This window comes from Pan troglodytes, chromosome 20 (genome assembly GCF_028858775.2).
Source record: "Pan troglodytes isolate AG18354 chromosome 20, NHGRI_mPanTro3-v2.0_pri, whole genome shotgun sequence".
NCBI lineage: Eukaryota > Metazoa > Chordata > Mammalia > Primates > Hominidae > Pan > Pan troglodytes.
The window spans coordinates 53,110,420-53,137,903 of record NC_072418.2 but is presented as its reverse complement, the minus strand read 5'-3'; the positions used below and the strand labels follow the sequence as shown (position 1 = coordinate 53,137,903).

At 52.7% G+C, this 27,484-nt stretch overlaps 1 protein-coding gene across 6 annotated transcripts in view; it reads right to left on the bottom strand.

The window, feature by feature from the left end:
- Positions 1-27,484, bottom strand: part of MYH14 (myosin heavy chain 14) — a 107,196-nt gene that overhangs the window by 60,794 nt on the left and 18,918 nt on the right. For 3 of the 6 annotated variants that reach the window (XM_003316544.5, XM_003316543.6, XM_009436079.4), the window contains exons 4-14: positions 26,949-26,976; positions 26,710-26,812; positions 25,883-25,906; positions 24,384-24,476; positions 23,392-23,455; positions 19,722-19,820; positions 18,263-18,403; positions 5,989-6,084; positions 3,167-3,285; positions 1,151-1,303; positions 577-750 (exon numbers count right to left, since the gene is read on the bottom strand). In XM_003316544.5, the coding sequence (XP_003316592.2) occupies positions 577-750; positions 1,151-1,303; positions 3,167-3,285; positions 5,989-6,084; positions 18,263-18,403; positions 19,722-19,820; positions 23,392-23,455; positions 24,384-24,476; positions 25,883-25,906; positions 26,710-26,812; positions 26,949-26,976 (1,094 nt within the window). Of the gene's footprint in view, positions 1-576; positions 751-1,150; positions 1,304-3,166; positions 3,286-5,988; positions 6,085-18,262; positions 18,404-19,337; positions 19,606-19,721; positions 19,821-23,391; positions 23,456-24,383; positions 24,477-25,882; positions 25,907-26,709; positions 26,813-26,948; positions 26,977-27,484 lie in introns of those variants that run through there. The other 3 variants (XM_063802108.1, XM_524343.8, XM_009436082.4) reach the window with 2 other exon arrangements.

Here is a 27,484-nt window from a genome sequence, read left to right as displayed (position 1 = left end):
GCCAGGCACGGTGGCTCACGCCTGTAATCCCAGCACTTTGGGAGGCCGAGGCGGGTAGATCACGAGGTCAGGAGATCGAGACCATCCTGGCTAACACAGTGAAACCCCTGACTCTACTAAAAATACAAAAAATTAGCCGGGCATGGTGGCGGGCGCCTGTAGTCCCAGCTACTCGGGAGGCTGAGGCAGGAGAATGGCGTGAACCCAGGGGGCGAAGCTTGCAGTGAGCAGAGATCGCGCCGCTGCACTCCAGCCTGGGCAATAGAGCGAGACTCCGTCTCAAGAAAAAAACAAAACAAAACAAAACAAACAAACAAAAAACAAACGTGAGAACAACAGTTACAGTGAGAGCTCTGATTAACCGATTGATTTGAGCCGGGCCCTGTGGCAGGCACATTCTGGGCCCTAATCACCTATGGTCACAAAAGATCGAGGAAGCAGGTGCTGTCACCTTCCCCACAGAACCCATGGGGCATCCTGAGGCCCAGCAGAGGAGGAGCTAGACCCTGGTCTCGCAGATGCTGGGAGAGACGGATCTGAACCGTGAGTGTGGGCTGGGAGGGGCCTGGGGCTCACCGGCCGCTCGATGAGGTCGATGCAGGGCTGCAGGTCAAGACCAAAGTCGAGGAAGGTCCAGGGGATGCCCTCACGCTGGTACTCCTCCTGCTCCAGCACGAACATGGTGTGGTTGAAGAGCTGCTGCAGCTTCTCGTTGGTGTAGTTGATGCAGAGCTGCTCGAAGGAGTTCAGCTGCAGGGACGCAGGACACGTGAGCTGAGAGGATGGAGAGGGACAGAGACCCAGAGACGGGACAGAGACCCAGAGACAGGGGACAGAGACCCAGAGACAGGGGACAGAGATGCAGAGAGAGGGGACAGAGACCCAGAGAGAGGGGGACAGAGACCCAGAGATAGGAGACAGAGACCCAGAGACAGGGGACAGAGACCCAGAGAGAGAAGGGGACAGAGACCCAGAGACAGGGGACAGAGACCCAGAGAGAGGGGGACAGAGACCAGAGAGAGGGAGAAACAGAGACTCAGAGAGAGAGAGGGGGACAGAGACCAGGGAGAAGGGGAGAGACCCAGGGCTTCAGAAAGGACCAGGACCGGAGTGAGGAAGTCGGCATCCCCCTCCCAGCACGAGGGTGGACCTGGAAGATCTCAAAGCCCGCGATGTCCAGGATGCCCAGGAAGGAGGCGCCTTGGCGGGGGCTGCGGTCCAAGGCCCGGTTGAGGCGCAGAACCAGCCAGCGGAAGAGGCGCTCGTAGGTGGCCTTGGCCAGGGCCTCCAGCGCGAAGTCAGCCTGTGGGGCAGGGCTCGTGGTAAGGGCGCAGCCTGCACATCAGCAGACTGAAAGACGTCGGGGGTGAACCGGGGAAGGGCCCCCAGCTCGTCCCCCTTAAGGTCGCCTCCCAGCTCCTTGAGTATAAATACCATCAAGAACAATGCCATGAACAACAGGCAGACATTCCTGAAGTCCTACTGCGCACCAGGTACTACGTGACGGGCTCGGATGTGTTAGCCCTTGAATCCTTCCCTCACCCCCTCAAAGCAGTTTCTACCACACAGCGGTTAAGAGCGTGGACTCTGGAGCCGGACAACTTGGGTTTGAATCCCAGCTCTGCCACTTAGGGGCTGTGTGACCTCAGGCATGTGAATAAACCTCTCTGTGCCTCAGTTTTCTCCTCTGTAAAATGGGAACTAACAACAGTACCCCAGCTGAGATTGAACCCGGGTCAGTGTGGCTCCCAGACTCCTCATCTCCCCCACGGGATCTACTTCATCCAGGTACCTCACTGCCCAGCCTGGCGCCAGCAGAGGCCTCTGCCCAAAAGCTGGATTCTGAAACCCTCCCTGGCCTGTCGTCACTCCACTCCACCCTCCCTGCTCATGGTGTGAGCTCCCACGATTGCCAAGACTCTGGATGCAGCCTCCTTAGGTCTCCCCACCTCTACCTGCATCCCTGAACCCAATTCTCCATGCAGCAGCCAAGGGGATCTTTCTATGAAAGACAAACTAAATCAAGTCACTCCCTGGCTTAAAACCTCAATGGCCTCCTATGTACTTTGAATAAAACTCACCTCCTTACTGTGGCCCCTAAGACCCTGCATGATCTGCCCCTTGCTGACATTTCTGACTGTGGATTCACCCACCCTCTCTCCCTTGCTCTTCAGCCTCACTGACCTGACCTCCTTCAATTTTCTTTTATTCTTTTTTTTTTTTTTTTTTTGAGACAGAGTCTTGCTCTGTCACCCAGGCTGGAGTGCAGTGGCGTGCTCTCAGCTCACTGCAACCTCTGCCTCCTGGGTTCAAGTGATCCTCGTGTCTCAGCCTCCCAAGTAGCTGGGACTACAGGCGTGTGCCACATACCCAGCTAATTTTTGTATTTTAGTAGAGACGGAGTTTCACCATGTTGCCCAGGCTGATCTTGAACTCCTGAGCTCAATCTGTCTGCCTCGGCCTCCCAAAGAGCTGGGATTACGGGCATGAGCCCCCACGCCCGGCCTCACTGACCTGCTTAATGTTCCCAACTCCCCAAGCCTGCTCCACCCCCAGGGCCTTTACACTTGCGGTTCCGTCTGCCTCGAACCATCTAGGTCTCATCTGGAATGTTTCATCCTTAGAGCTTCCTTAGAGAGGACTTTCCTGACCAACAAAACCTCCCCTTCACAGGTGCTCTCACCATCTAAAAGCATCCTGGGTTTTTGTTTTTTGTTTTTCTAGGATACCATGTTGCATTTACATCCTGTTTTTTTTAATTATTATTAAATTTTTTAATTTTCTTAGAGACAGAGTCTCACTCTGTCACCCAGGCTGGAGTGCAGTGGCGCAATTACGGCTCACTGCAGCCTCAAACTCCCAGGCTCAAGCAATCCTCCCACCTTGGCCTCCCAAAGTGCTGGGATTACAGGTGTGAGCCACCACTCCCAGACACATCCTGTTGAACTTTTATTATCCATTTCCTTACTATAACTTGAGGTCCCTGAGGGCCTGGTTATTTGTTTCGATGATGCTTTTACGCCTGGCACCTAGACCAGGATCGGTAACGGAGCGGGCACTCAGCAAAAGTCTGTTGAGTGGTGGGAAAAACAGCATACACTGTTTAAAGACCCAGGGCCGGGGTGCCCGGCTCTCTCTGTGCCTGCCCACCGCCAGCCCCGCCTACCTGTTCCTTAGTCTGGGCTTTCTGCACGTAGTCTCGGCCAACTTTGATGCGAGGGGTGAGCAAGGCTCGGGAGAAATCCGTCACCCCCAGTCCCAAGAGGCGGCAGAGCTTCTGTGCAGCTGAGGGCGAGAGGCACCAAGATCCGATCAGCACTGGGAAGAGGTGCTTGCTGCCCAGCAAGGGAGAGGGTACCGTTTCCCACACTGTTGGGGGAGCAGAAGACGGGCCCCGCCTTTCCCAGGAGAGGCCTTACGAGTCCCAAAAGTGTGTACATTCTCTGCCCAACTATTTTTTTTCCAGGAACCAGCACTGGCAAAATAACCCTGCATGTGAGCAAAGACCATGCCACAAGGATGTTCAGCGCAGTGTTGTTTATAATCAGAGAAAGCTAGGAAACAACCTCAGTGCCCAAGAAGCGGGAATTGGTTAGATGGGTCGGGCTTCATTCATTTGAAAGAATGTTTTGATGGTTTTTTTGTTTGTTTGTTTTGTTTTGTTTTGTTTTGTTTTGTTTTGTTTGAGACAGAGTTTGGCTCTTATCACCCAGGCTGGAGTGCAGTGATGCAATCTCAGCTCACTACAACCTCCGCCTCCCTGGTTCAAGTGATTCTCCTGCCTCAGCTCCTGAGTAGCTGGGATTACAGGTGCCTGGCCCATTTGAAAGAATGTTCTGCAGTCACTAAAAGCTACACTGGAGGCGGGGCACGGTGGCTCACGCCCGTAATCCCAGGGAGGCCCTTCAGGAGGCCAAGGTGGGCGGATCACCTGAGGTCAGGAGTTTGAGACCAACCTGGCCAACATGGTGAAACCCCGTCTGTACTAAAAATACAAAAATTAGCCCGACATGGTGGTGCGTGCCTGTAATCCCAGATACTTGGGAGGCTGAGGCAGGGAGAATCACTTGAACCCGGGAGGTAGAGGTTGCAGTGAGCTGAGATGGTGCCACTGCACTCCAGTCTGGACGAGACTTCATTTAAAAGAGGAAAGATGGAAGGAAGGAAGGAAGGAAGGAAGGAAGGAAGGAAGGAAGGAAGGAAGGAAGGAAGGAGGGAAGGAAGGAAGGAAGAAAGGAAGGGAGGGAGGGAGAGAGGGGGGGAGTCCCAGTAGAGTTCTATCTAAAAGAAGGAAGGAGGGAGGGCAGGAGGAAGGGAGGGAGGGAGCGAGGGAATCCCAGTACAGTTCTATCTAAAAGAAGGAAGGAAGGAGGGAGGGAAGGAGGGAGGGAAGGAGGGAGGGAGGGAGGGAAGGGATCCCAGTAGAGTTTCTTGTGAATAACCTGAAAAGTTATCCCGAAAGCATTCAGGGGGAAAAAAAGCAGGTTTCAAAACAGTTTGCAGGGTCTGACTCCAGTTTTGTAAAACAAATGCGTAAACGTGTGTGCACGGCACACCTGCTGGGTGCCTATGTACAGAGCCCCCAGGTGCCTCAGGTAATGCTGTTACCAGCAGCATAGTGGGGTAATGCATCCTGTCCTCCTATTTTCTGTGCTGTGCAGCTTTCAGAAATGAGCCCATCGGATTTCATAATCAGGACAGAAAGCTCTTGCTGTCTCCAGGGGAAGAGGGGGCGAAGCACGATTCCATTTCTGTGACACTCTATATCCACAGTGATACAGACACAGAACAAAGCCCAGAGAGACACATCCCAAAATGTGAGCAGCAATTATCTCTGGGAATATGATTATGGGTAATTGTCTTTCTTTTTCTTTTTCTTTCTTTCTTCTTCTTTTTTTTTTTTTTTTTGGAGACAGATTCTTGCTCCGTTGCCCAGGCTGGAGTGCAGCGGCACAATCTCAGCTCAACTGCAACCTCCGCCTCCTGGGTTCAAGCAATTCTCCTGCCTCAGCCTCCTGAGCAGCTAGGACTACAGGCACCCACCACCATTCCCAGTTAATTTTTGTATTTTTAGTAGAGAAGAAGAAGTTTTGTCATGTTGCCCAGGCTGGTCTCGAACTCATGGCCTCAAGTGATCTGCCTGCCTTGGCCTCCCAAAGTGCTGGGATTACAGGTGATTATGGGTAATTTTCTCTCTTCCTTTCTACTTTTCTGTCATGCCAGATTTTTCCCCCTTCCAGCTTGTATTATTTTATAATAATAAAGAGACATAGCTATTTCTATTTTGGTTTAAAGTAAGGGATATTGACTATAATTCTGTTCTTGAAAGGCAAAAAGAAGTGTGTCTCTGCAGAGTGCAGAGGCTGGAGAAGCTACGCCAAATGCTAATGGTGGCTCCCTGTGGGGAGAGGGGGTCTGGGAGGATGGGCTCCTGCTGTTCCCCACTGTCGTGCTGGTGCGGTTCACTTCCAGCAGAGCTCACGCTTTTAGAATCAGGAAAAGAGTGGTTGATGTTATTTTGGCAAAGACTCAGCAAAAAGCAGGAAATCGGCCAGGCACGGTGGCTCATGCCTGTAATCCCAGCACTTTGGGAGGCCGAGGTGGGCAGATCACGAGGTCCTGAGATCGAGACCATCCTGGTTAACACGGTGACACTCCGTCTCTACTAAAAATACAAACAATTAGCCGGGCGTGGTGGCGGGCGCCTGTAGTCCCAGCTACTCAGGAGGCTGAGGCAGGAGAATAGTGTGAACCCGGGAGGCGGAGCTTGCAGTGAGCTGAGATCACGCCACTGCACTCCAGCCTGGGTGACAGAGCGAGACTCCATCTCAAAAAAAAAAAAAAAATGCAGGAAATCAGAGTGATCCTGGGTTGGAGACAGGTGTGGCTGGAAGGGGGATGCTCTCTACGTGGGACAGGGGTGCAGGAGGGCTGGGCACCACCTGGGCGGGGGCTGGGGGTCGTGGGCAGGCAGGCCGGGGGCAGTACCTGTGTTGTCAGGCATGGTGGCTTGATCGGTGTTCCGTTCTCTCTTCAAGGCGATGTTGCCGAACTGGAGAACTGCTGAGACCATCCGCAGCATGGCTGGGGACGCAAGGACAGAGGTCACGTGTGGCTCTGGACCCCAATGTGTGGCCTTAACTGGCCCCTTAAACATGTAACTTAAAAAGCTTAAGGCAAATTATATCACCACCCCTCAGCTTAAAATCTACTTGTGGGATGGGCGTGATAGCTCACACCTGTAATCCCAGCACTCTGGGAGGCCGAGGCGGGAGGATCACTTGAGCCCAGGAGTTTGAGACCAGCCTGAGCAACACAGCAAGACTCCATCTCAAAAAAAAAAGAAAGAAAAAAAAAAAGAACCCATCTTTGACACTGGGCAGGACTTGAAATATGTGAACAGATCAGTGAATTCTGGTTGAGTTTATTATATCTGAGGCTTGCCCTATCGCTATGATACTTAACCAGTGTCTGCTTACGTTGTGTATTTTGCAAAACGATGCAAATAGAATTTAAAAGGACTTAGGGAAATGAATGAAGAAGGTCTACAGTGATATGGAAAGACTTCTACCACAATGAGTGAAAAACAGGAGGTGAACAATGCTGTGTGTGGCTTACTGCTATCTATGCACAAAAGGGAGGAAATATAAAGTATATTCGATTCTTGTGACTTGCACTGGTCATGTTCTTTCTTAAAAAATTATTTTGATTGGGGTCTTGCTCTGTTGCCCAGGCAGGTATGCAGTGGCACGATCATAGCTCACTGCAGCCTTGACCTCTTGGGCTCAAGTGATCCTCCTGCCTCAGCCCCCAGAGTGGCTGAGACCACGGGTGTGTACCACCACCTCTGGTCACATTTTCACCAACCGATCAATAACTCACTTTGTTTTTTTTTGAGACGGAGTCTCATTCTTGTCACCCAGGCTGGAGTGCAGTGGTGCCATATCGGCTCACTGCAACCTCCACCTCCCAACTTCAAGCGATTCTCCTGCCTCACCCTCCCAAGTAGCTGGGATTACTGGTGCACACCACCACACCCGGCTAATTTTTGTATTTTTAGTAGAGATGGGGTTTCGCCATGTTGGCCAGGCTGGTCTTGAACTCCTGACCTCAGATGATGCACCCGCCTCGGCCTCCCAAAGTGCTGAGATTACAGGTGTGAGCCACTGCACCCGGCCTCGTCACCTTGTTTTATGTGCATTTTGTTTTAGAGACACCTTATTTAATATACTACTGACTCATTCACACAGAACTCGAGGCCAACAGCACCGTAACTCGCACCTGGAGGAAGCTCATCTCACACACATATTTTATCATTTCTCCAAAGCCACATGGCAGCCTTCTTGTGTTTGGGGATGCCAGACAGCACATCAGCACTGTGCTCAGGGGACATTTGAGACAGTGCAATCACCAGCAAAAAGTGCAAATTTGTGACTAACATGGCACTATTTAGGAAAGGACACTGTACAGTATGAGAACTGAAACCAGAAGGCAGAACACCACCCCTGTCTGATGTGAGCTGAGTGTGCACTCAGTGACTCAAATTTTCCTCCATTCTACACAGGACCGTAAATGACCACGAACACACCAGGAGTACTGATTTCATGGTGATGCTATGCACCAATGCAATCCCTCAGCCACATCATCAGCTGTTCATTGTAGAACAGTTTTCACGATTTGTGGGTCGAAATTGATATGGTTTGGCTGTGTCCCCACCCAAATCTCATCTTGAAATTGTAGCTCCCATAATTCCCATGTGTTGTGGGAGGGACCCAGTGGGAGGTAACTGAATCTTGGGGGCTGTTTCCCCCATACTGTTCTCGTGGTAGTGAATAAGTCTCACGAGATCTGAGGTTTTATAAGTGGAAACCCCTTTTGCTTGGCTCTCATTCTCTCTTGCCTGCCACCATGTAAGATGTGCCTTTTGCCTTCTGCCGTGATTGTGGAGGCCACCCCAGCCACGTGGAACTGTGAGTCTATTAAACCTCTTTTACTTTATAAATTACCCAGTCTTGGGTATGTCTTTATCAGCAGCATGAAAACGGACTAATACAGAAATGGACCTTGAATTGGGGGTTACAAATAGATTTGGCGAGTAGGCTGTGCAGAGTTCTCGAAAGTGCATTGGAAGTGGGTAGTGCTGCCCCCTAGAATATGTCTCAGGAACTTGTGGAGCGGTCGGGTGTTCCTGGACGTCACCAGGACTGGGCAGGCCACTTGGATGCGGACGGTTTCTACAGCCCACATGGCTTCTGAAAAATGGCCCCCTGGATGTTTGCGTCCATGAAGTCATGGTTTGTAATTATCTGCAACAAATTCCCAACAGTTTTACGTATAAATACAGCAGTGTTTTGTGCTTGGTTTTAATACACAGTGAGGCTTGGTGCAGTGTGGTGGTGGTGGTACGGGCTCACGCCCGTAATCCCAGCACTTTGGGAGGGCAAGGGCGGGAAGATCATTTGAGTCCAGGAGTCTGAGATCAGCTTGGGCAACATAGTGAAACCCTGTCTCTACTAAAAATACGAAAAATTAGGTGGCCATGGTGGTGGATGCCTGTGGTCCCAGCTACTCGGGAGGCTGAGGTAGGAGGATCACCTGAGCCTGGAAAGTCGAGGCTGCAGTGAGCCATGATTGCACCACTGCACTCAAGCCTGGGCAATGAGAGAGAGACCCTGCCTCAAAAAAAAAAATTAATATACAGTGAATTTTCCAGGAGGACAGCCACCGTGTAAATCCCAGAGAAGGCTGTTCTTTGCTTTGCTCAGGACTCAATCAAAATCGATCACCTTTTCAGAACACTCTCCCCTGACAGCAGAGCTGTGCATGGTGTTTGAGTCAAGAGGACAGCAGGTGAGGCTGTGTTTGTGTTTGCATCTGATGCTTTTTCTTTTTTTTTTCTTTTGAGATAGAGTCTTGCTGTGTCATCAGGCTGGAGTGCAGTGGCACAATCTTGGCTCACTTCAACCTCTGCCTCCTGGGTTCAAGTGATTCTCCCGCCTCAGCCTCCCGAGTAGCTGGGACTACAGGCACATGCCAACACGCCCAGCTAATTTTTGTATTTTTAGTAGAGACGGGGTTTCATCGTGTTGGCCAGGATGGTCTCAATCTCTTGACCTCGTGATCCGCCCGCCTGGGCCTCCTAAAGTGCTGGGATTACAGGCGTGAGTCACCAAGCCTGGCTGCATCTGATGCTTTCATGGTGGGGCCATAGGTCAGTGCAATCCCTCGGGCGCCTGGTCAACCATTCATTCTAGAACAGTTTGTACCATTTGTGCACTGAAATGGACCTTGATTTATTTTTCACTTCCTCCATACCGCAACCTGTTCCAAACACTTACAAATGACTTCAGGTACCCTTCATAACCACTGAACAAGGCAGGTCCTTCTATGCTTCCCATGTTACAGATAGGGTAACTGAGGCACTCAATCAACTCACCCAAGATCACCCAGCTCACATAGGCTGGCAGAGCTGGGATTCAAACCAGGGCAGTCTGTGGTTGTTTTTTTGGGGGTTTTTTTGTTTGTTTTTCTGTTTTTATTTTTTTATTTTATTTTATTTTTTAATAGAGATGAGATCTCATTCTGTTGCCCAGGCTGGTCTCCAACTCCTGGCCTCAAGAAGTCCTCCTCACTTGGCCTCCCAAAGTGTTGGGATTACAGGCATGAGCCACTGTGCCTGGCCTGGGAGGGAGTGCTTTTAATTTCTGTACTTCCCTTTTCCTTTTTCATTTTAGCATAGATTTTTTTTTTTTTTTAAGAGACAGAGTCTTGCTCTGTTGCCCAGGCTGGAGTGCAGTGGTGTGGTGTGATCATAGCTTACTGCAGCCTCAACTTCCTGGGCTCAAGCGATCCTCTCACCACAGCCTTCTGAGTAGCTGGACTACAGATGCTCACCACCATGCCCAGCTAATTTAAAAAAATGTTTTGTCCAGATGGGATCTTGCCATGTTGCCCAAGCTGGTCTCAAATTCCCCGGCTCAAGCGATTCTCCTAACTCAGCCTCCCAAAGTGCTGGGATTACAGGCATGAGCCACCGTGCCGGCGTAGCATAGGTTTATGAATGTAAATACATATGCGCAGCACACATACAGAAAAGGACACATACTATAGACGTCCAGCTCCAGGAACGTTTACAAAGTGAATGTGTCTGTGGAACCGGCCTCTCCAAAGCCCCCTTCCCTCACTGGACATGGATGAATGTCACAAACACACGGCTGAGTGACAGAAGCCGGGTGAGAAACTGCACACCGTGTGATTCTATTTGTACCAAATCCAAGAAGAGGCAACACAACTCCATGCTCTTAGAAGTCGGAATAATGGTTACCTTGAGGGGGTGCTGGTGGTGGGAAGGGACATGGGGGGCTCCTGGGTGCTGGATATACAGGGTGTTCCCTCCCAAAACTCCCCCAGGCTGGATGCCAAGGGCCTGTGCTCCTTTTATTGGTGTGTATACTGTACTTCTACACAAAGGTGGCTTAGAAAAAGGTGTGTGTGGCCGGGCGCGGTGGCTCACGCCTGTAATCCCAGCACTTTGGGAGGCCGAGGCGGGCAGATCACGAGGTCAAGAGATCGAGACCATCCTGGCTAACACAGTGAAACCTTGTCTCTACTAAAAATACAAAAAATTAGCCAGGCGTGGTGGCGGGCACCTGTAGTCCCAGCTACTCTGGAGGCTGAGGCAGGAGAATGGCATGAACCTGGGAGGCGGAGCTTGCAGTGAGCCGAGATCGGGCCACTGCACTCCAACCTGGGTGACAGAGTGAGACACTGTCTCAAAAAAAAAAGAAAAAGAAAAAGGTGTGTGTGAGTGGGGGTGGGAGGTCGGCATTTCTTCTGGAATACTCCCGCCAAAAACGTGTAACTAGAATGTAATTGCAGGGAAACAGACCCAGATACAGACGAAACAACCAGTCTGTAATCTTCCAAAGTGTCAAAACCATGAATGATAAAGAAAGACTCAGGAAGAGTTTCAGACTGAAGGAGAGTAAAGAGATGGATGACCAGGAAAAAAAGAGAGCAAGAGGGCCAGGCACGGTGGCTCACGCCTGTAATCCCAGCACTTCGGGAGGCCGAGGCAGGCGGTTCACCTGAGGTCAGGAGTTCAAGACCAGCCTGACCAACATGGAGAAACCGCGTCTCTACTAAAAATACAAAATCAGCTGGGTGTGGCGGCGCATGCCTGTAATTCCAGCTACTCAGGAGGCTGAGGCAGGAGAATCGCTTGAATCTGGGGGGCGGAGGTTGCAGTGAGTTGAGATCGCGCCACTGTACTCCAGCCTGGGGGACAGAGTGAGACTCCATCATGCGCAAGAGAGAATTTTTTTTGGTTTTTTTTGGAGGTTGGGGGACAACTGGCATAAGGTCTGTGGACTGGATAATAGTGCTGTGCTGAACTCGATTTCCTGGTGACACTGCTGGTCTGTGGTTGTATAAAGGAATGTTCGTAGGAAATACATGCTGATGTTTTCAGGGGAGGTGGGAGGATGAATAACAGCCCCCAAAGATACCCATAACCTAATCCCTGGGACCTGTGAATGTGACCTTCCATGGCAAAAGGGACTTTGCAGATGTGATTAAATGAAGGATCCTAGGCCAGTCGTGGTGGCTCACACCTGTAATCCCAGCACTTTGGGAGGCCAAGGCAAGGGGATCACTTGAGGTCAAGAGTTCGAGACCAGCCTGGCCAACATGGTGAACCCCGACTCTACCAAAAATACAAAATATAAGCTGGGTGTGGTGGCGAGTGCCTGTAATCTCAGCTGCTCGGGAGGCTGAAATGGGAGAATTGCTTGAACCTGGGAGGCAGAGGTTGGAGTAAGCTGAGATCACACCACCGCACTCTGCTCCAGCCTGGGCAACAGAGCGCTAGACTCCATCTCAAAAAAAAATAAAAATAAAAAAGATAAATAAAGAAGGACACATCCTTACAGACCCACAGCGCATCTGGCCCAGCAAACTTAATGATCGTTCCTTAACGTCAGCTTAGACCCCGTCCAGACCTGGCTTCCCTCAATGGCCTTTAAAATGGCCTCTTGCAGTTGGCTTAGGAAGCTGTGTTTGTGCCAGGCCCCGGGGCGCATCTGATGCCCTGAGGACCTGGCAGTCAGCTCTTGTTGCTGACATCAGACTCGCCCATCACTAGCAAGCCCAGCCTGCGGATGCCTCATGTGAGAGGCTGGCATGCCTCCCTGTGTCCCAGGCTACCTGCTCAACCTCTCAGCATGGCATTTATGGTGCCAAGGGGTGGCAGGTAGAGATGTAAAGTGGGGAAGGAGATGGACAGACACCCTGCCTTGATTGGCCCCAAATGCTTTCTGCCTTGGGCTCCCTGTGGGTGACACTGAGGTGTCCACCTCTCTCTCTGGATCATGGGCTGGCTTTGGGGTCAGACGTGGTTTCCACCATGGCTTTGCCTCCTCCTCTTGAATTGGGGTGAGTCCTAGGACAGGACACCCCACCTCCCTGACCCTCTGTCTCTTGTCAAAAAAAGAGTCTGTGAAAAGGTGACTAACTCCGCTCCTTGTAAGCAAAACACAGAATGAAACTGTAATGAGAGCTCATTCATCTGCCACATCAGCAAACACAAAAAAGCTCCAGCCGTCGTTGCTGGGTGCAGGTGGGGACACAGGTGCTCCAGGTATATGCTGGAGGAACTGGAAACTAGCGCCACCCTGTGGACGGCGATGAGGTAGATTCTCTGCAATTTAAAAAATGCTCATGGCCGGGTGCGGTGGCTCACGCCTGTAATCCCAGCATTTTGGGAGGCGGAGGCGGGTGGATCACTTGAGGTCAGGAGTTCGAGACCAGCCTGGCCAACATGGTGAAACCCTGCCTCTACTAAAAATACAAAAAAAGCCGGTGTGGTGGCACATGCCCGTAATCCCAGCTACTCAAGAGGCTGAGGTAGGAGAATCGTTTGAACCCAGGAGGTGGAAGTTGCAGTGAGTCGAGATCGTGCCACTGCACTCCAACCCCAGGTGACAGAGCGAGACTCTGTCTCAAAAAAAAAAAAAAAAAATGTTCACACCTGAGTTGGGGTAGGGAGGTTGGGGAGAGATGAAACACAAGAGGTCACCAGTTCATCATTGATGGAGCTGGTGACAGCTGCCAGCTGGTGGTGGTGGGGCGTTCATTACATTCTGCACTCTGTTTGCATACATGTTTGAAATTTTCCATGATAAGAAGATAACAATAAAGATTATTGAGCAATAAAAAGGAAGGAAATCTACTGCATGCTACAACGTGGATGAAACTTGAAAATGATGCCAAAAGAAAGCAGCCAGTCACAAAGGATCATATACAGCATGATTTCACTGCTATGAAATGTCCAGAATATGCAAGTCCATAGAGACCAAAAGCAGAAGAGTGGTTGCCAGGGGCTGTGGACAGGGCCTGGAGGGACAGCTAAAGGGTGTGCGTTATCTTCTTGGGCTACTGAAAATGTTCTAAAAGTGACTGTATGATAGGTGCACAACTCTATGAATATACAAAATGCTATGGAATTGCAGTTTAAATAGGTGAATGGTGTGACATGTGAATTATATCTTAAAGCTGTTCGTTTTTTTAATGCTGAACGCAAACAAGAATCACAAATCTCCTTGGAAATGGCATTTCATTTCTTTTTTTTCTTTTTTTTTTTTGAGATGGAGTCTTGCTCTGTCACCCAGGCTGGAGTGCAGTGGCTTAATCTTGGCTCACTGCAACCTCCGCCTCCTGGGTTCAAGCGATTCTCCTGCCTCAACCTCCCGAGTAGCTGGGATTACAGGCATGTGCCACCACGCCCAGCTAATTTTTGTATTTTTAGTAGAGACAGGGTTTCACCATGTTGGTCAGACTGGTCTCGAACTTCTGACCTCATGATCTGCCTGCCTCGGCCTCCCAAAGTGCTGGGATTACAGGTGTGAGCCACCGCGCCCAGCCGGCATTTCGTTTCTAAGAATTGAACCTACAGGTCTGTTTCCACATGAGCACAAGAACCTGCTTACAAGGATATTCACGGTAGCTTGTTTCTTTTTGACCCAGAGTCTCACTTTGTCACCCAGGCTGGAGTGCAGTGGCATGATCTCGACTCACTGCAGCCTCCACCTCCCAGGCTCAAGAGATCCTCCCACCTCAGCCCCCCAAGTAGCTGGGAGTAAAGGCGCACACCACCACGCCCAGGTAATTTTTTGTGTTTTTTTGTAAAGACGAGGTTTCATCATGTTGGCCAGGCTGGTCTCAAACTCCTGAGCTCAAGCAAGCTGCCTGCTTTGGCCTCTGAAAGTGCTGGGATTACAGGCGTGAGCCACTGCGCTGGCTTAGCTTTTTTTTTTTTTAATTGTTCCAATAGTAATGGAATGGAAACAACCTAAGGCTCTATCTGCAAGGGATTGGTTGAAAGAATCATAGTTTATTTAAACAATAAAACCTTACGCAGCTGCAAAAAGGAATGAGGTCCATCTATTTTGAACCACAACTATGGCCAAAATATACCAGTCAGTAGGAAAGGGCAGTGGAGAGGGGGTCCAGAGCATCCTTCCATGGGAATGATGAGCTGAGTAATTTGTTTCTTTGTTTTGGGGTGTTTTGAGATGGGGTCTCATTCTATCACCAGCCTGGAGTACAGTGGTGCAATCATAGCTCACTGTAGTCTCCCACTCCTGGACTTAATCCTCCCACCTCAGCCTCCCAAGCAGCTGGGACTACAGGTGTGCACCACCACACCTGGTTAATTTTTTTTTTTTTTTAATTTTTAGTAGAGACAGGGTCTCACCATATTGCCCAGGCTGGTCTCAAACTCCTGGCCTCAAGTGATTCTCCCACCTCGGCCTCCCAAAGTGTTAGGATTACAGGAGTGAGCCAATGACAAGCTGAGTATGTAACTCTAGCACTGCCTGGCCCAGACTAACCTAGGCCAGAGTGCTGGGCCAGGATCCAGGGGGGGTCTCTAGTGGAAGGGTAGGGAGCTGGGGGGCCAGCTGGAGCAACCAACATCCAGGAACTTTTTTTTTTTTTTGGATGGAGTCTCGCTCTGCTCCAAGCTGGAGTGCAGTGGTGAGATCTTGGCTCACTGCAACCTCTGCCTCCCAGGTTCAAGCAATTCTCTAGCCTCAGCCTCCTGAGTAGCTGGGACTACAGGCGCCCACCACCATGTCTGGCTAATTTTTGTATTTTTAGTAGAGACGGGTTTTCACCATGTTGGCCAGGCTGGTCTCGAACTCCTGACCTCAGTCGGCCTCCCAAACTGTTGGGATTACAGGCGTGAGCCACTGCACTTGGCCGGAACTTTTGAACGAACAGAGAAATTGCTTCACATTTTTTTTATCACCACAGTGATGTTGACAGCTGAACATCAGCTGTGGGGCTAGAGAATGCCTCCTCCTATAGACAAATAATATGTGTCTTTTCTTATATTCTTAAAATATTTCTGGAAGGAGATACAAGAAGCTTAACAGTGGGAAACTAGGGCCAGGGAAGAGCGGGAAGGCTTGGTGTTGTCAGTACGACCTTTAGCCACATTCAGGTTATGTCACTACATGCATAGGTTGCTGCAAAGTTTTTATTTCTGAATTCCAAAAATCAGAGCTGCTGCCTGCGCCTGCCACACAGCAGGGCAGCTGCCAGGAGGGTCACATGAGCTCATGGTGACAAGAGGCCAGGCAGGACCTAAGAGGACAGGCTGGGAGGCCCAGGTCCCCATTGCAGCCACAGTCTGAATTTGTGTGCCAGCTGCCCAGCTGCGGAGTCATGCAGGCTGGGGAATTATGCAACCCTGGTTGGGAAATGCGGCAGGGTGGGGGTGGGAGAGGCCCAAGACCCTGTGTCAACAGGCCACAAGAAGCCCGGCTGTTTGCAGCCTGGGTAGACAGCCAAGCTACGCTCCATTTCCAGCAATTCCAATCCGGCCCTGGAGCCAACAATAGCTCCTGGGGCCTCCCACAGCGCCAGAGACCAGAGGACAATTAGACCTAGAGGCGGCCCCGGCTCAGCCCGGAAACACCTAAAGGTCTTTCTTTCGAGGGCTTGGTTAAAAAAATCATAGTTCACGCAAACAATGAAACATTACGCAGCCTCTGAAAAGGTGGAGGTCCACCTACGTACTTGTGACGGGTTGAATCATGTCTACACCACCCCCTCCTAAAAAGCATGTTGGGGATCTAAACCCCAGGACCTCAGAATGTAACATTATTGGAAACAGGGTCATTACGGATGTAACGAGTTAAGATAAAATCATACCAGTGTAGGGTAGGAGGCCAGGTGCGGTGGCTCATGCCGGTAATCCCCGCACTTTGGGAGGCGGAGGCGGGAGGATCACTTGAAGTCAGCAGTTCGAGACCAGCCTGGCCAACTTAGTGAAACCCTGTCTCTACTAGTAAAGTACAAAAAAATTAGCCGGGTGTGGTGGCACACACGCCTGTGATCCCAACTACTTGGGAGGCTGAGGCAGGAGAATCGCTTGAACCCGGGGGGTGGAGGTTGCAGTGAGCCGAGATTGCACCACTTGCACTCCAGCAAGACTCCGTCTCAAAAAAACAAAAAGGTTGGGGCGGGGGGAGGGGGGAGTGGGGATTTTGGACACAGATGCACACACAGGGAGCCGCCATGTGAACACAAAAGCAGAGATCGGGTGATGCGACTATGAGCCAGGGAACGCCGAAGATTGCCAGAAAACCACCAGGAGCCTAGGGAGAGACCTGCAGCCGATTCTCCCAGGATGAACCACCCTTGCTAACACCTCGATCCCGGGCGTCTGGCCTCCAGAACCACAAGACGATCAATTTCTGTTGTTTTAGGCACTAGGTTTGTGGTACTTTGTTAGCCTAAGCAAACTAATGCAGCACTGAGACAGAGCTGCTGTCAAAACATGCTGTTTGGTGAAAAAAGTGGGGGCACAGGCTGGGCGCAGCGGCTCACGCCTGGAATCCCAGCACTTTGAGAGGCCGAGGAGGGTGGATCACCTGACGTCAGGGGTTCGAGACCAGCCTGGCCAACATGGTGAAACCCCATGTCTACTAAAAATACAAAAATTATCCAGGCGAGGTGGCGGGCGCCTGTAATCCCAGCTACTGGGGAGGCTGAGGCAGGAGAATTACTTGAACACAGGAGGCAGAGGTTGCAGTGGGCTGAGATCACACCACTGCATTCCAGCCTGGGTGACAGAGTGAGACTCCGTCTCAAAAGAAAAAAAAAAAGTGGGGGTGGGCACAGCACCCTGACACGGGGGTGATGAGCTGAGCATTTAACACCAAACAACCAGTGCCGCGCAGCCTGGGCCAACCTGAGCAGCCCTGGGCCAGCGTCCTGAGCCTTCCCTAGACCCTCAGCAGCCTCCTTCTGGTCTCAGCACCACCCACTCCAGTGTGTCTCTCACACGGCCCCCAAGGGGTCTTCTTGCTCCCAGAGCTGAATTTGTCCAACCCCTGCTCCCAGCCCTCCCACAGCTCCCCAGCACCCCAGGACAAAGTCCCAACCTCCTAGGCTGGCGTTTGAGACTCCCCACCCCTCTGCAGCTCTACCACCAGAAGTGTCAATCCCTCAAATATGCCACCCCTTTCCTGGCCTCAGGGCCTTTGCACAGGCTGTTCCCTCTGCCAGGAATGCTCTTCCCCCACATCTCCAGTGCTCATTCCCTCACTTCCTCAGGACTTCGTTCAAACATCCCCATCTCAGTCCACCCTCCCCTGAGCCCCTGCTTAAAGCTGTGCCCCTCCCTCCCCCATCTTTCTCCATGGCACTCATGGTCTTTTTCTTTTTTTTTTGAGACAGAGTCTCGCTCTGTTGACCAGGCTGCAGTGCAGTGGTGCGATCTCAGCTCACTGCAACCTCCGCCTCCTGGGTTCAAACGATTCTCCTGCCTAAGCCTCCTGAGTAGCTGGGATTACAGGTGCCCACCACCACGCCTGGCTAACTTTTTTGTATTTTCAGTAGAAACGGTGTTTCACCATATTGGCCAGGCTGGTCTTGAACTCCTGACCTCAAATGATCCACCTGCCTTGGACTCCCAAAGTGCTGGGATTACAGGCATGAGCCACTGCACCCAGCTGCACTCATAGTCTACTAGCAGGCCATGTGATTCCTTATTGACTTGGTTGGGGGCTCTCATTTTGTCAGCTTCCCCAAGGCACAGATGTCTGTGAGTCTCATTCCCTGCTCTGGCCCCGGTGCCTGCACCCAGTAGGTGCTCAATAAACACTTGCTCAAAGAGATCAGGGCATGAATGGCCAGGTCCCCAGCTCTCCGTGGGGTGCCCCCCCCACCCCTGGCCTCCATGGGGCTCACTCACAGATGATTTCCTCGTGGGTGAATCCCAGGACCCGCAGCGACTCCAGCGTCTCCTGGAAGAGTTCCCGCTCCTGGCCGGGAGAGGATGACGGCCCGTTGGTCAGGAACCGGTAGTGGGAGCAGGGCTCGAGGAGGAGGTCGGCTGCAGGGACAATGAGTGGGGTCAAGGTCAAAGGTGGGCTGTGGAGTCAGACTTATCCTGGATTCATCGGTGGCAATCCCAGGACATGCCATATCCTCACTGTCAAGTGGGTGGGGGCCTTTACTCACAAGTGTGGTGGGAAGGGTCGGGGGTGGAGTGGGCGTTTAGCACCTATGAGACCACCACTCTGTCTCTCTATTTTTTTTTTTTTTAATTTTTTAGAGACAGGGTCTTGCTCTGTTGCCCAGGCTGGAGTGCAGTGATGCAATCATGGCTCACCACAGCCTGAAACTCCTGGGCTCAAGCAATCCTCCCACCTCAGCCTCCCACATAGCTGGGACTACAGCTGTGTGCCACCATGCCCAACTTATTATTATTGTTATTATTTGCAGAGATGGGGGTCTCACTATGCTGCCCAGGCTGGACTCAAATTCCTGGGCTCAAGCAATCCTCCTGCCTCGCCCTCCCAAAGTACTGGGATTGCAGGCATGAGTCCTCGCGCAGTATATACCACTCCTCTTTGCTCCCTCCGCAGGGGCTTTTGAGTCTCTAGAAGTGCCCAGAGCAGGCAGGGGCCACTGGTTGGCAGAAGCAGTGGGGCTGCAGGCCCAAGTCAGCACAGGCCATGGGATGGCAGGGGCCGGCGCCCAAGGACATGCGGTCTCAAAGGCCACAGTGAGTGGGAACCTGGATGAGGAGGGGCTACGTGGCCGCCGGAGCCAGGAAGCAGCCTGAGCCACCAGGAGGAAGGAGCCAGGAGCAGAGGGAGCTACAGGGCAGTGCCAGCCACTGCAAACAGGAGCCAAGGGCGCTTGGGCAGCCAGAGGGCAGGAGGAACAGGGAGCAGGGACAGGAGGACTCCGGCAAGAGCCGTGGCCTAGGAGCCAGAGCAGAGGGGAGCACGAGGCAGCACGAGCCGAGAAGCAACACAAACCAGCGTCGTCAGGAACCAGGAGGAGCCTCAGCAAAGCCGGAGTCACCCGCCGGAGTGAGGAGAAGCCGCGCGAGAGAGAAGCCACGGAGCTTCGGAAGCGAGCGTGAGCAGGAGCCACCAGGCGGCGGGGGCTGCGTGGCCGTGACAGCGGGCGCGAGCCAGACCCGGGACAGAGCTGGAACCAGAGCGCAGCAGAACCCACCGTGCGACAGACGCCACTACGCAGCGAGAGCAGGGGCTGCGGGAGCCTCATGCGAAGTCGGTGTTTGACGGATATTAGAGCCCCCCACTCTTGCTTCCTCCCCAGAAGGGGCCCCGAGAGACATGGTGCCCACCCTCTCCCGGGTGAGCAGGGTAGGACGGGGGGGGGGGGGGGGCACTGACCTTTGAGCTGCTCTCCAGCGCCCCCCAGCAGCTGGTAGAAGATGTGGAAGCTGCACTCGTCCTTGGCCTGGCGGATGGCCCGCGACTTCTCCAGCAGGTCTGGACACAGCGAGTCAAGGTGCTAGAGGGGAAGGGACGGCCCCGACGCTGCCAGGCCACTACAGGAGCCTGCCCTGCCCACGCTGCCCCCTTCTCTCCTGTGGTGTAGTGGAGTCGTTCACAGCCTAGGCTGGTGACTTTGCCACTGACTGGATGAGCAGCCATGCTCATGTCACTTAAGCACTTGTGCCTCAGTTTCCTCATCTACCTGTTCAAGGGGCTTGAAAATAACACCTTTATGAAACCTTCCTCTCTCTCTCTCTCTCTTTTTAGAGACAGGGTCTTGCTCTGTCTCTAAAAAACTCATCAACCCTGTGGGCGCAGTGGCTCACGCCTGTAATCCCAGCACTTTGGAAAGCCAAGGCAGGCGGATCACCTGAGGTCAGGAGTTCAAGACCAGCCTGGCCAACATGGCAAAATCCCATCTCTACTAAAAATACAAAAATTAGCGGTGTGATGGCGGGTGCCTGTAATCTCAGCTGCTTGGGAGGCTGAGGCAGGAGAATCGCTTGAACCTGGGAGGAGGAGGTTGCAGTAAGCCGAGATTGCGCCACTGCACTCCAGCCTGGGCGACAGAGTGAGACTCTGTCACAAAAACAAAACAAAACAGAGAAACCTCATCGACCCTGGATGAATTGCTGTGAAGATAAATGACTTATTGTGCATGAAGCACCCTGAACAATGCCTGGTTCAAAGTTACCCGCAGATGAGAATGTCTCCTGCCATTAGTACTCTCCCAGCCTCAGCTTCCCCATGCAGATAATCAGCTCCCACCTTCACCTAGACTGTCACTCTGCATGCTCTCCCTCCCAAGAAAGTCACGTGTCAAACTTACATATTAAAAGGTGGCAAGACTTTTGTTTGTTTTGTTTTGTTTTGTTTTGTTTTTTAGACAGGGTCTGGCTCTGTTGCCTCAGCTGGAGCACAGCAGCATAATCACAGCTCACTGTAACCTCCGCCTCCGCAGCTCAAGCGATACTCCCACCTCAGCCTCAAGTAGCTGGGACTACAGGTGTGCACAACCACACCTGGCTAATTTTTAAATTTTCTTTATTTTAGTAGAGATGAGGTCTGACTGGCCTCGAATTCCTGAGCTCAAGTGATCCTCCAGCCTTAGCCTCCCAAAGTGCTGGGATTACAGGCATGAGCCACTGCGCCCAGCCAAAACATCTTAGAGTAAAACAAAACACCAAAACACCATACACTTTGCTTAACCCCTCTGTGTCCCTCATGCACCACCACACTCATGCACCACCAAATACATATTCGGACCAAGATCAGCTGCAAACCTGAGGTCCATTTCCCAGAAGCCCTGGGGTGTAACCTGCTTGGTTAGATGGGGAGAAACAGGTGGAGGGGCTCCCACAAGGAAAGCTGGAGTGCAGGGAGCACACGCAGGCTGTCGAACCCTGGGGGACAACAGCCCTGAGCTTCGGTTTCCTCCTCTGTGAAGCGGGGGTGATAGCAGCAGCCACCTCGCAGGGTTGCAGAGAGGAGGAACTGAGATGTCACGGGGACTCTCGAGGTGGCGGTGGGCACACAGTCAGCACTCCAGAAAAGCTGGTCACGATGGCACTGATGCTAGTGCCGAGGGGTCAGCCACACAGGGTGGTGCTCCTTACCCGGCAGGCCATCCCAAGACTCATACGATTGGCCTGGGGGCGGGACCTGATTCATGAGCATCAATCCACTGGTGCCTGAGACAGCCGGGACCACAGCTGTGCCCAGGAGGGGCAGCCACACTGCATGGGGAGCGTGGACAGGAGAAAGTGAGCAGGTGGAAGCGGACAGAGAAGGCAAATATGAATATAAGCAGAGACACGCGGTGCCAGGACAGCTGGCAGGAAGAGCCATGAGCTCCAAGAACCTGGATATGCAGGTACCATGGAGAGGTGGGAGCCAAGGGCAAGAGGACCTGGAGGAAGGAGCAGCCATGAGCAGAAAACGGCAGGAGCAGGGGCTGCGGTGCTGCTGGGGACTTGGGGTGGTGACAGCCCAGGAAGCATCTCCCACAAGGCAGCAGAACCAATGGGCCGGCTGGCTGCTTCATGCCCTGAGCAGACTTAGGAGAAACCCCTCCCCACTGATTATGGAAGAGCGTGAGCTTATCAGATGCCTCTGGGATGGGGATGTGGCTTATTAGCAGTTGTTAATGTTATTGATTAGTAATTATCAATCAATATTAGTCAATAATATTAGCATTGATACAGATATTGCTAATTTAATCTTTTTTTTTTTTTTTTTTTTTTTTTGACACAGAGTCTCGCTCTGTCACCCAGGTTGGAGTGCAGTGGCGCGATCTCGGCTCACTGCAACCTCTGCCTCCCAGGTTCAAGCAATTCTCCTGCCTCAGCCTCCAGAGTAGCTGGGACTACAAGCATGCGCCACCACGCCTGGCTAATTTTTTTGTATTTTTATTAGAGACAGGGTTTCACCATGTTGGCCTGGCTGGTCTCAAACTCCTGGCTTCAAATGATCCACCGGCCTTGGCCTCCCAAAGTGCTGGGATTACAAGCATAAGCCACCGTGCCTGGCCACTAATTTAATCATTAATTGCTAATAATAGCTTGTTCTTGAGTGCCTGCTATGTAGCAGGTGCTGTGGCCAAGCATTTAACTCCAAAATCCTCCAAACCCCTCTTGGGTAGGTTCTATGTTCCTTCTCCTTCTACAGAGGGAGAAACTGAGGCAGGGAAAGGCCAAGTCACATACCCAAGTCCCCAGAGTCTCAAAGTGGCAGAACTGGGATTTGAACCCAGGTTGGTACGATTTCTTGGCCCATTCTCTTAATTTCTGCACTCCCAGAGTGCCTGTGTTTTATTGTTTAATTTCCTTTAAACGCCTATATGCCGTCTGAGCAGAAAACAGCCGTCCTGAGGTGCTCCCCTGGAAAGGCCTGCTGGCCAGGTGGGCCCCTGGCTAGCGTCTGGGCACCTGGATTTTGGGAGGGTTCCAGCATCCTCTAACAGGATGAGGGGTTCGCTGGGCCTAAAGGGTTTGTGCAAACACTGTGGTTTACACTGATCACCTGCTTTCCTCCTGGGAGTGTGGAATTTTGGTTCATATTAAGGGCAGGGGACGGGGGGTGCAGGCGGGGATGTGGCCAGCCACCAGTGAAAACCCTGGTAGTGAGTCTCTCTGTGCTTCCCCGGGACAGCATTTCATAAGTGTTGTCGCACCTGGTGTCCTGTGTGCCTCTGCTGGAGAGGGTTCTAGGAGCTTGTGCCTGGTCCCTGGGGATTTGGCCCCATGTGCCTTTTCCCTTTGCTTATACTGCTCTATGTCATTTCACTGTCATGGGTCACCATGAGTGCCACTGCAGGCTGAGTGCCGGGACTCCCCTTATGGCTGAACTGGGTGGACCCCAACCCACCACCCCATAGCGAGGCTGTGCTGGCCTCATACACACCAGAAGTCCCACCCTCCCCTCCCCATGCAGATGCTGCCTGAGCATCAGGTCCCATCTGAGTAGCAGGTAAGGGGTCCCTGCAGTGGGAGGTGCTTCCCATATTCAGTGCTGTCTGAAAGGCTGCCCCCCTCGGCTGCCACCCCCATGGGCTGTGAGAGGATACAGGTCTCAATGTTGGCGCCCACGATGTACCCGGCAACATCGAAGTTGATGCGGATGAATTTGCCCTGGGAGAGACCAAGGTGGGTGGGCTTCAGCAGAGGGTCCCCTTCCCCACTCAGACCTGAACAACAGCCCCAACCCCACACCCACTGCTCCCAGAGCTGCGGCTGCCCCCCCACTTCCTTGCTCCCTCGACCTGAACCCCATCCTGTGGTGAGTCCCCAGCGGGGGGCTCCTTGGGAATTCAAGGTCCAGGCCCCTTGGACTTCTTTCCCCAGCCCCCTGGTCCCCAGCTGCTCCTCCCTTGGAACCAGGCACGCAGCCTCCAGCCCCTCCTCCCTCAGACCCAGGGATCCGGGCCCCCACTCCCTCCTCCCTCAGACTCAAGAGTCCAGGGCCCCAGCCCCTCCCCCTTCAGACCCAGGGATCTGGGCCCCCAGCCACTCCTCCTTCAGACCCAGGAGTCCAGGCCCCCAGCCCCTCCTCCCTCAGACTCAAAAGTCCAGGCCCCCAGCCCTTCCTCCCTCAGACTCAGGGGTCCAGGTCCCCAGCCCCTCCTCCCTCAGACTCAAAAGTCCAGGCCCCCAGCCCCTCCTCCCTCAGACCCAGGGGTCTGGGGCTCCCAGCCCCTCCTCCCTCAGACCCAGGGGTCCAGGCCCCCAGCCCCTCCTCCCCCAGACTCAAGAGTCCAGGCCCCCAGCCCCTCCTCCCTCAGACTCAAGAATCCAGGGCTCCAGCCCCTCCTCCCTCAGACCCAGGGGTTCAGGCCTCCAGCACCTCCTCCCTCAGACTCAAGAGTCCAGGCCCCCAGCCCCTCCTCCCTCAGACCCAGGCGTCCAGGCCCCCAGCCCCTCCTCCCTCAGACTCAAGAGTCCAGGCCCCCAGCCCCTCCTCCCTCAACAGATCCACGTGTCTTTCCCCCTGAAGCCCACCCTGAGGTTCCCAGCTCCTGTATCCCTGACACAGCCAGCACTGCCCACCCCTGGCACTCACGAATCGGGAGGAGTTGTCATTCTTCACTGTCTTGGCATTGCCAAAGGCCTCTAGGATGGGGTTGGCCTGAAGCAGCTGCCGCTCCAGCTCACCCTGCCGGGCACAGGAGATGATGCATGAGGTCAGTGAGAATGGGGCAGGAGGCCAGGCCAGCCCAGCTCGGGCTGTGTCTCCAGCTGGCTGAGTATCTGTGTGTGAGGGGCCTTTGTGTGTCTGGGCGTGTACCCACTTCCCATATCCGGGTCTTGCCCATCTGTCTATTGTGAGGGGAAGAGGGAAGCATCTCCAAGACATGTTGTTAAGTGGAAACCAAACCAAACCAAGCCAAACAAAAAAACAAGTTGCAGAACAATGTCTACAATGTTATCCCATTAATAAAAAATGAATTAAGGAAGAAACGCCACAAAACAGGACTCTTAAATCTACAGATATATACATGTTTGTAAACATATGGAGAAAGGTCTGCAAGGATGCACACCAAACTGTCAACAGTGTAAGGCACTCCAAGGAAGGGGACTGAGGGGAGGAAACAGGAATTTCATTTCATCTGATTTGTTGTTGTTACAATGAATATGTACTCATGTGTTGCTTGTAGAAATTCTGGAGTGCAGTGGCATGGTCATAACTCATAGCAGCCTCAAATTCCTGGGCTCAAGGAATCCTCTCACCTCAGCCTCCTGAGTAGCTGGGACTACAGGCAAGCGCCACCATGCCCAGCTACTTTTTAAAATTTTTAGTAGAGATGGGATCTAACTCTTTTGCCTAGCCTGGTCTTGAACTCCTGGCCTCAAGCAATCCTCCCACTTCAGCCTTCCAAAGTGCTGGGATTATAGACCTGAGCCACCAAACCCAGCCTAGAATTTTTAAGTAAGGCAAAAATCTGTACCACCTATGTAAAGTGCTTCAAGCAGTCTGGCATATAATAGGCCTTCAAAAAATAGTGGGTTCCTAGCCCCACCAGGCTACTCCTTGGCAGGAACTCTACTCCAAACTTCCCTCCAGCCCCCTTGGGTCAGAGCCTGGCACACAGTAGGTGCTTCATAAATGGCAGCCTGTTTATGTCTTCTCTCAGTCCATGTCTTGCTTGTGTTAAGATGAAATGATCTAGCTAGGTGGATGCTTTGTCAAATGAAAAGATACACAAAGTGAAGGGCACATGACTTGGCACACAGAAGAACATGGGACATGCGTGTATTTCCCTTGCTACACTGTTCACTCTGGTTGTGTGCACGCAGCATCTGTGGGCCCCGGCTGGACACATTTAGTAGATCAGCAGTAAGTGGCAGTTTTGTTCTCTGGATTGTTTCATGTTGGTGTCTGTGGCCCATCTGCACACACTCACACAGCAGGGCCGCCATGAATAGCAGTGGTGGGGCAGAGGGGTCCCTGGCAGGTGGGACCACTGCTGCCTTGGGCCCTGTCTACCAAGAAGATCATGCATTGGGTGGCCGGGAAGGCATTAGGGGCAGCAAGACTCGAGGTGATCCCCTGCTACTCACATAAGACACGGTGCTGATGGAGGCCTGAGGAAGTCACGGGACACGAGACACGGACCAGGACACAGCACATGGAACGTGGACAGACACACAGGTGAACCAGTGATCTCAGGTGGTGGCATGGGGGTGGGGGAAGGGGGACTGGGGAAACCGGGCATGTGGAGTAGGGTGGCCTGGGGGACCACACTCCTGGGTTTGAATCCCACTCTACCTCCTTTATTCAAAAATGTTTTTTGTAGCGATGGGGTCTCACTATATTACCCAGGCTGGTCTTGAATTCCTGGGCTCAAGCGATCCTCCTGCCTCGGCCTCCCAAAGTGCTGGGATTACAGGCATGAGCCACTGTGCCCGGCCTCACTCTACCTCTTCCTCGGTGCATGACCAACAACTGACTCACCCCTCCCATGCCTGGGCTCTCCGTCTTCAGTGCAGGAAAACAGCACCCACCCCACCCGAGGGGTAAGTAAGGCAGTGTGAGAACAGGGCTTGGAACAGTGGAGGGCACCATATAACATTCACTTAGACGACAAACCCGGGCATCATGATCACCTAAAATCAGGCTTGACACAGTAGGTGCTCAGAAAAGAAAGCACCTACTAAGTACTAGGAGCCATTCCGAGAGCCAGTGAGACCAAGACTGACCCTCACACCTCTGTGTCCCCCTGACTCTGCTTCCAGCCCCACCCCAGGCACACAGTAGGTGCTCAGGTGGCATAGGCATCTAGGAGAAGGACCTCCATGAGGGGAAGAGACAATTGTGGGGAAAGCCCAAGATGGAAGGGGCAGTGCTGTGGCAGGGCCCGGGGGTGACCCAAGGCGGGGTTGCTTACAGGGACACCTGGCTCCTTCCTGCCCTTTGGAGACGATGCCACGTGGGCGAGGTACTGGATGACCTTCTTGGTGTTTTCCGTCTTCCCAGCTCCAGATTCTCCACTGTGGGGATGACAAGGGGAAGCAAAGGGGTTGGCAATGACCTCGGGCAAGCTCCCCACCTGCCCTGCCGATTCCAAACACAGCCACGCCCCACCCGGACCTCTCCTCCTCCAGGAAGTCCTTCCAGATTACTCACGTGCAGAGAATGGACTGGTCCTCACGATCTGTAGGGGACAGAGTGGGGGAATATGTCATCTGAGAGAGTCTCTAGCAGGGCCCTCTGGTCCCTTACACTGGCCGCTGCATTTTAAAAATTATTCCCAGGGAGTAAGGAAAAGCTTGGGTCTTGATGTGTAACAATCCTGGATTCTAATTCCCCACCCAGCTCAGCCCCCTGCTCGCTGTGTGACCCTGGGAAAGCAGCTGTCCCTCTCTGAGCCTTGGTTTCCTCACCCGTAAAATGGAGACAGCCTCCCTCAACTGAAGAGAATATGATTCATTCAACGACCTCAACGTGAGACCCTACTGTGTGCTGCCTCATGCTGGGCATGTGAGATTCAAAGACAGAAGCGAGGTCCTGTGATATAAGATGTCTACCCCAGCGCCCGCCCTGGGCCTAACACAGCCATTCCACAATCGCATGCTGACCACCTACTGAGCGCCAGGCATGGAGGGGAGTGGGGAACTGGCAGGGTGTGTGCCCCTACAGAGCTTCCACTTAAGATGTAGGGG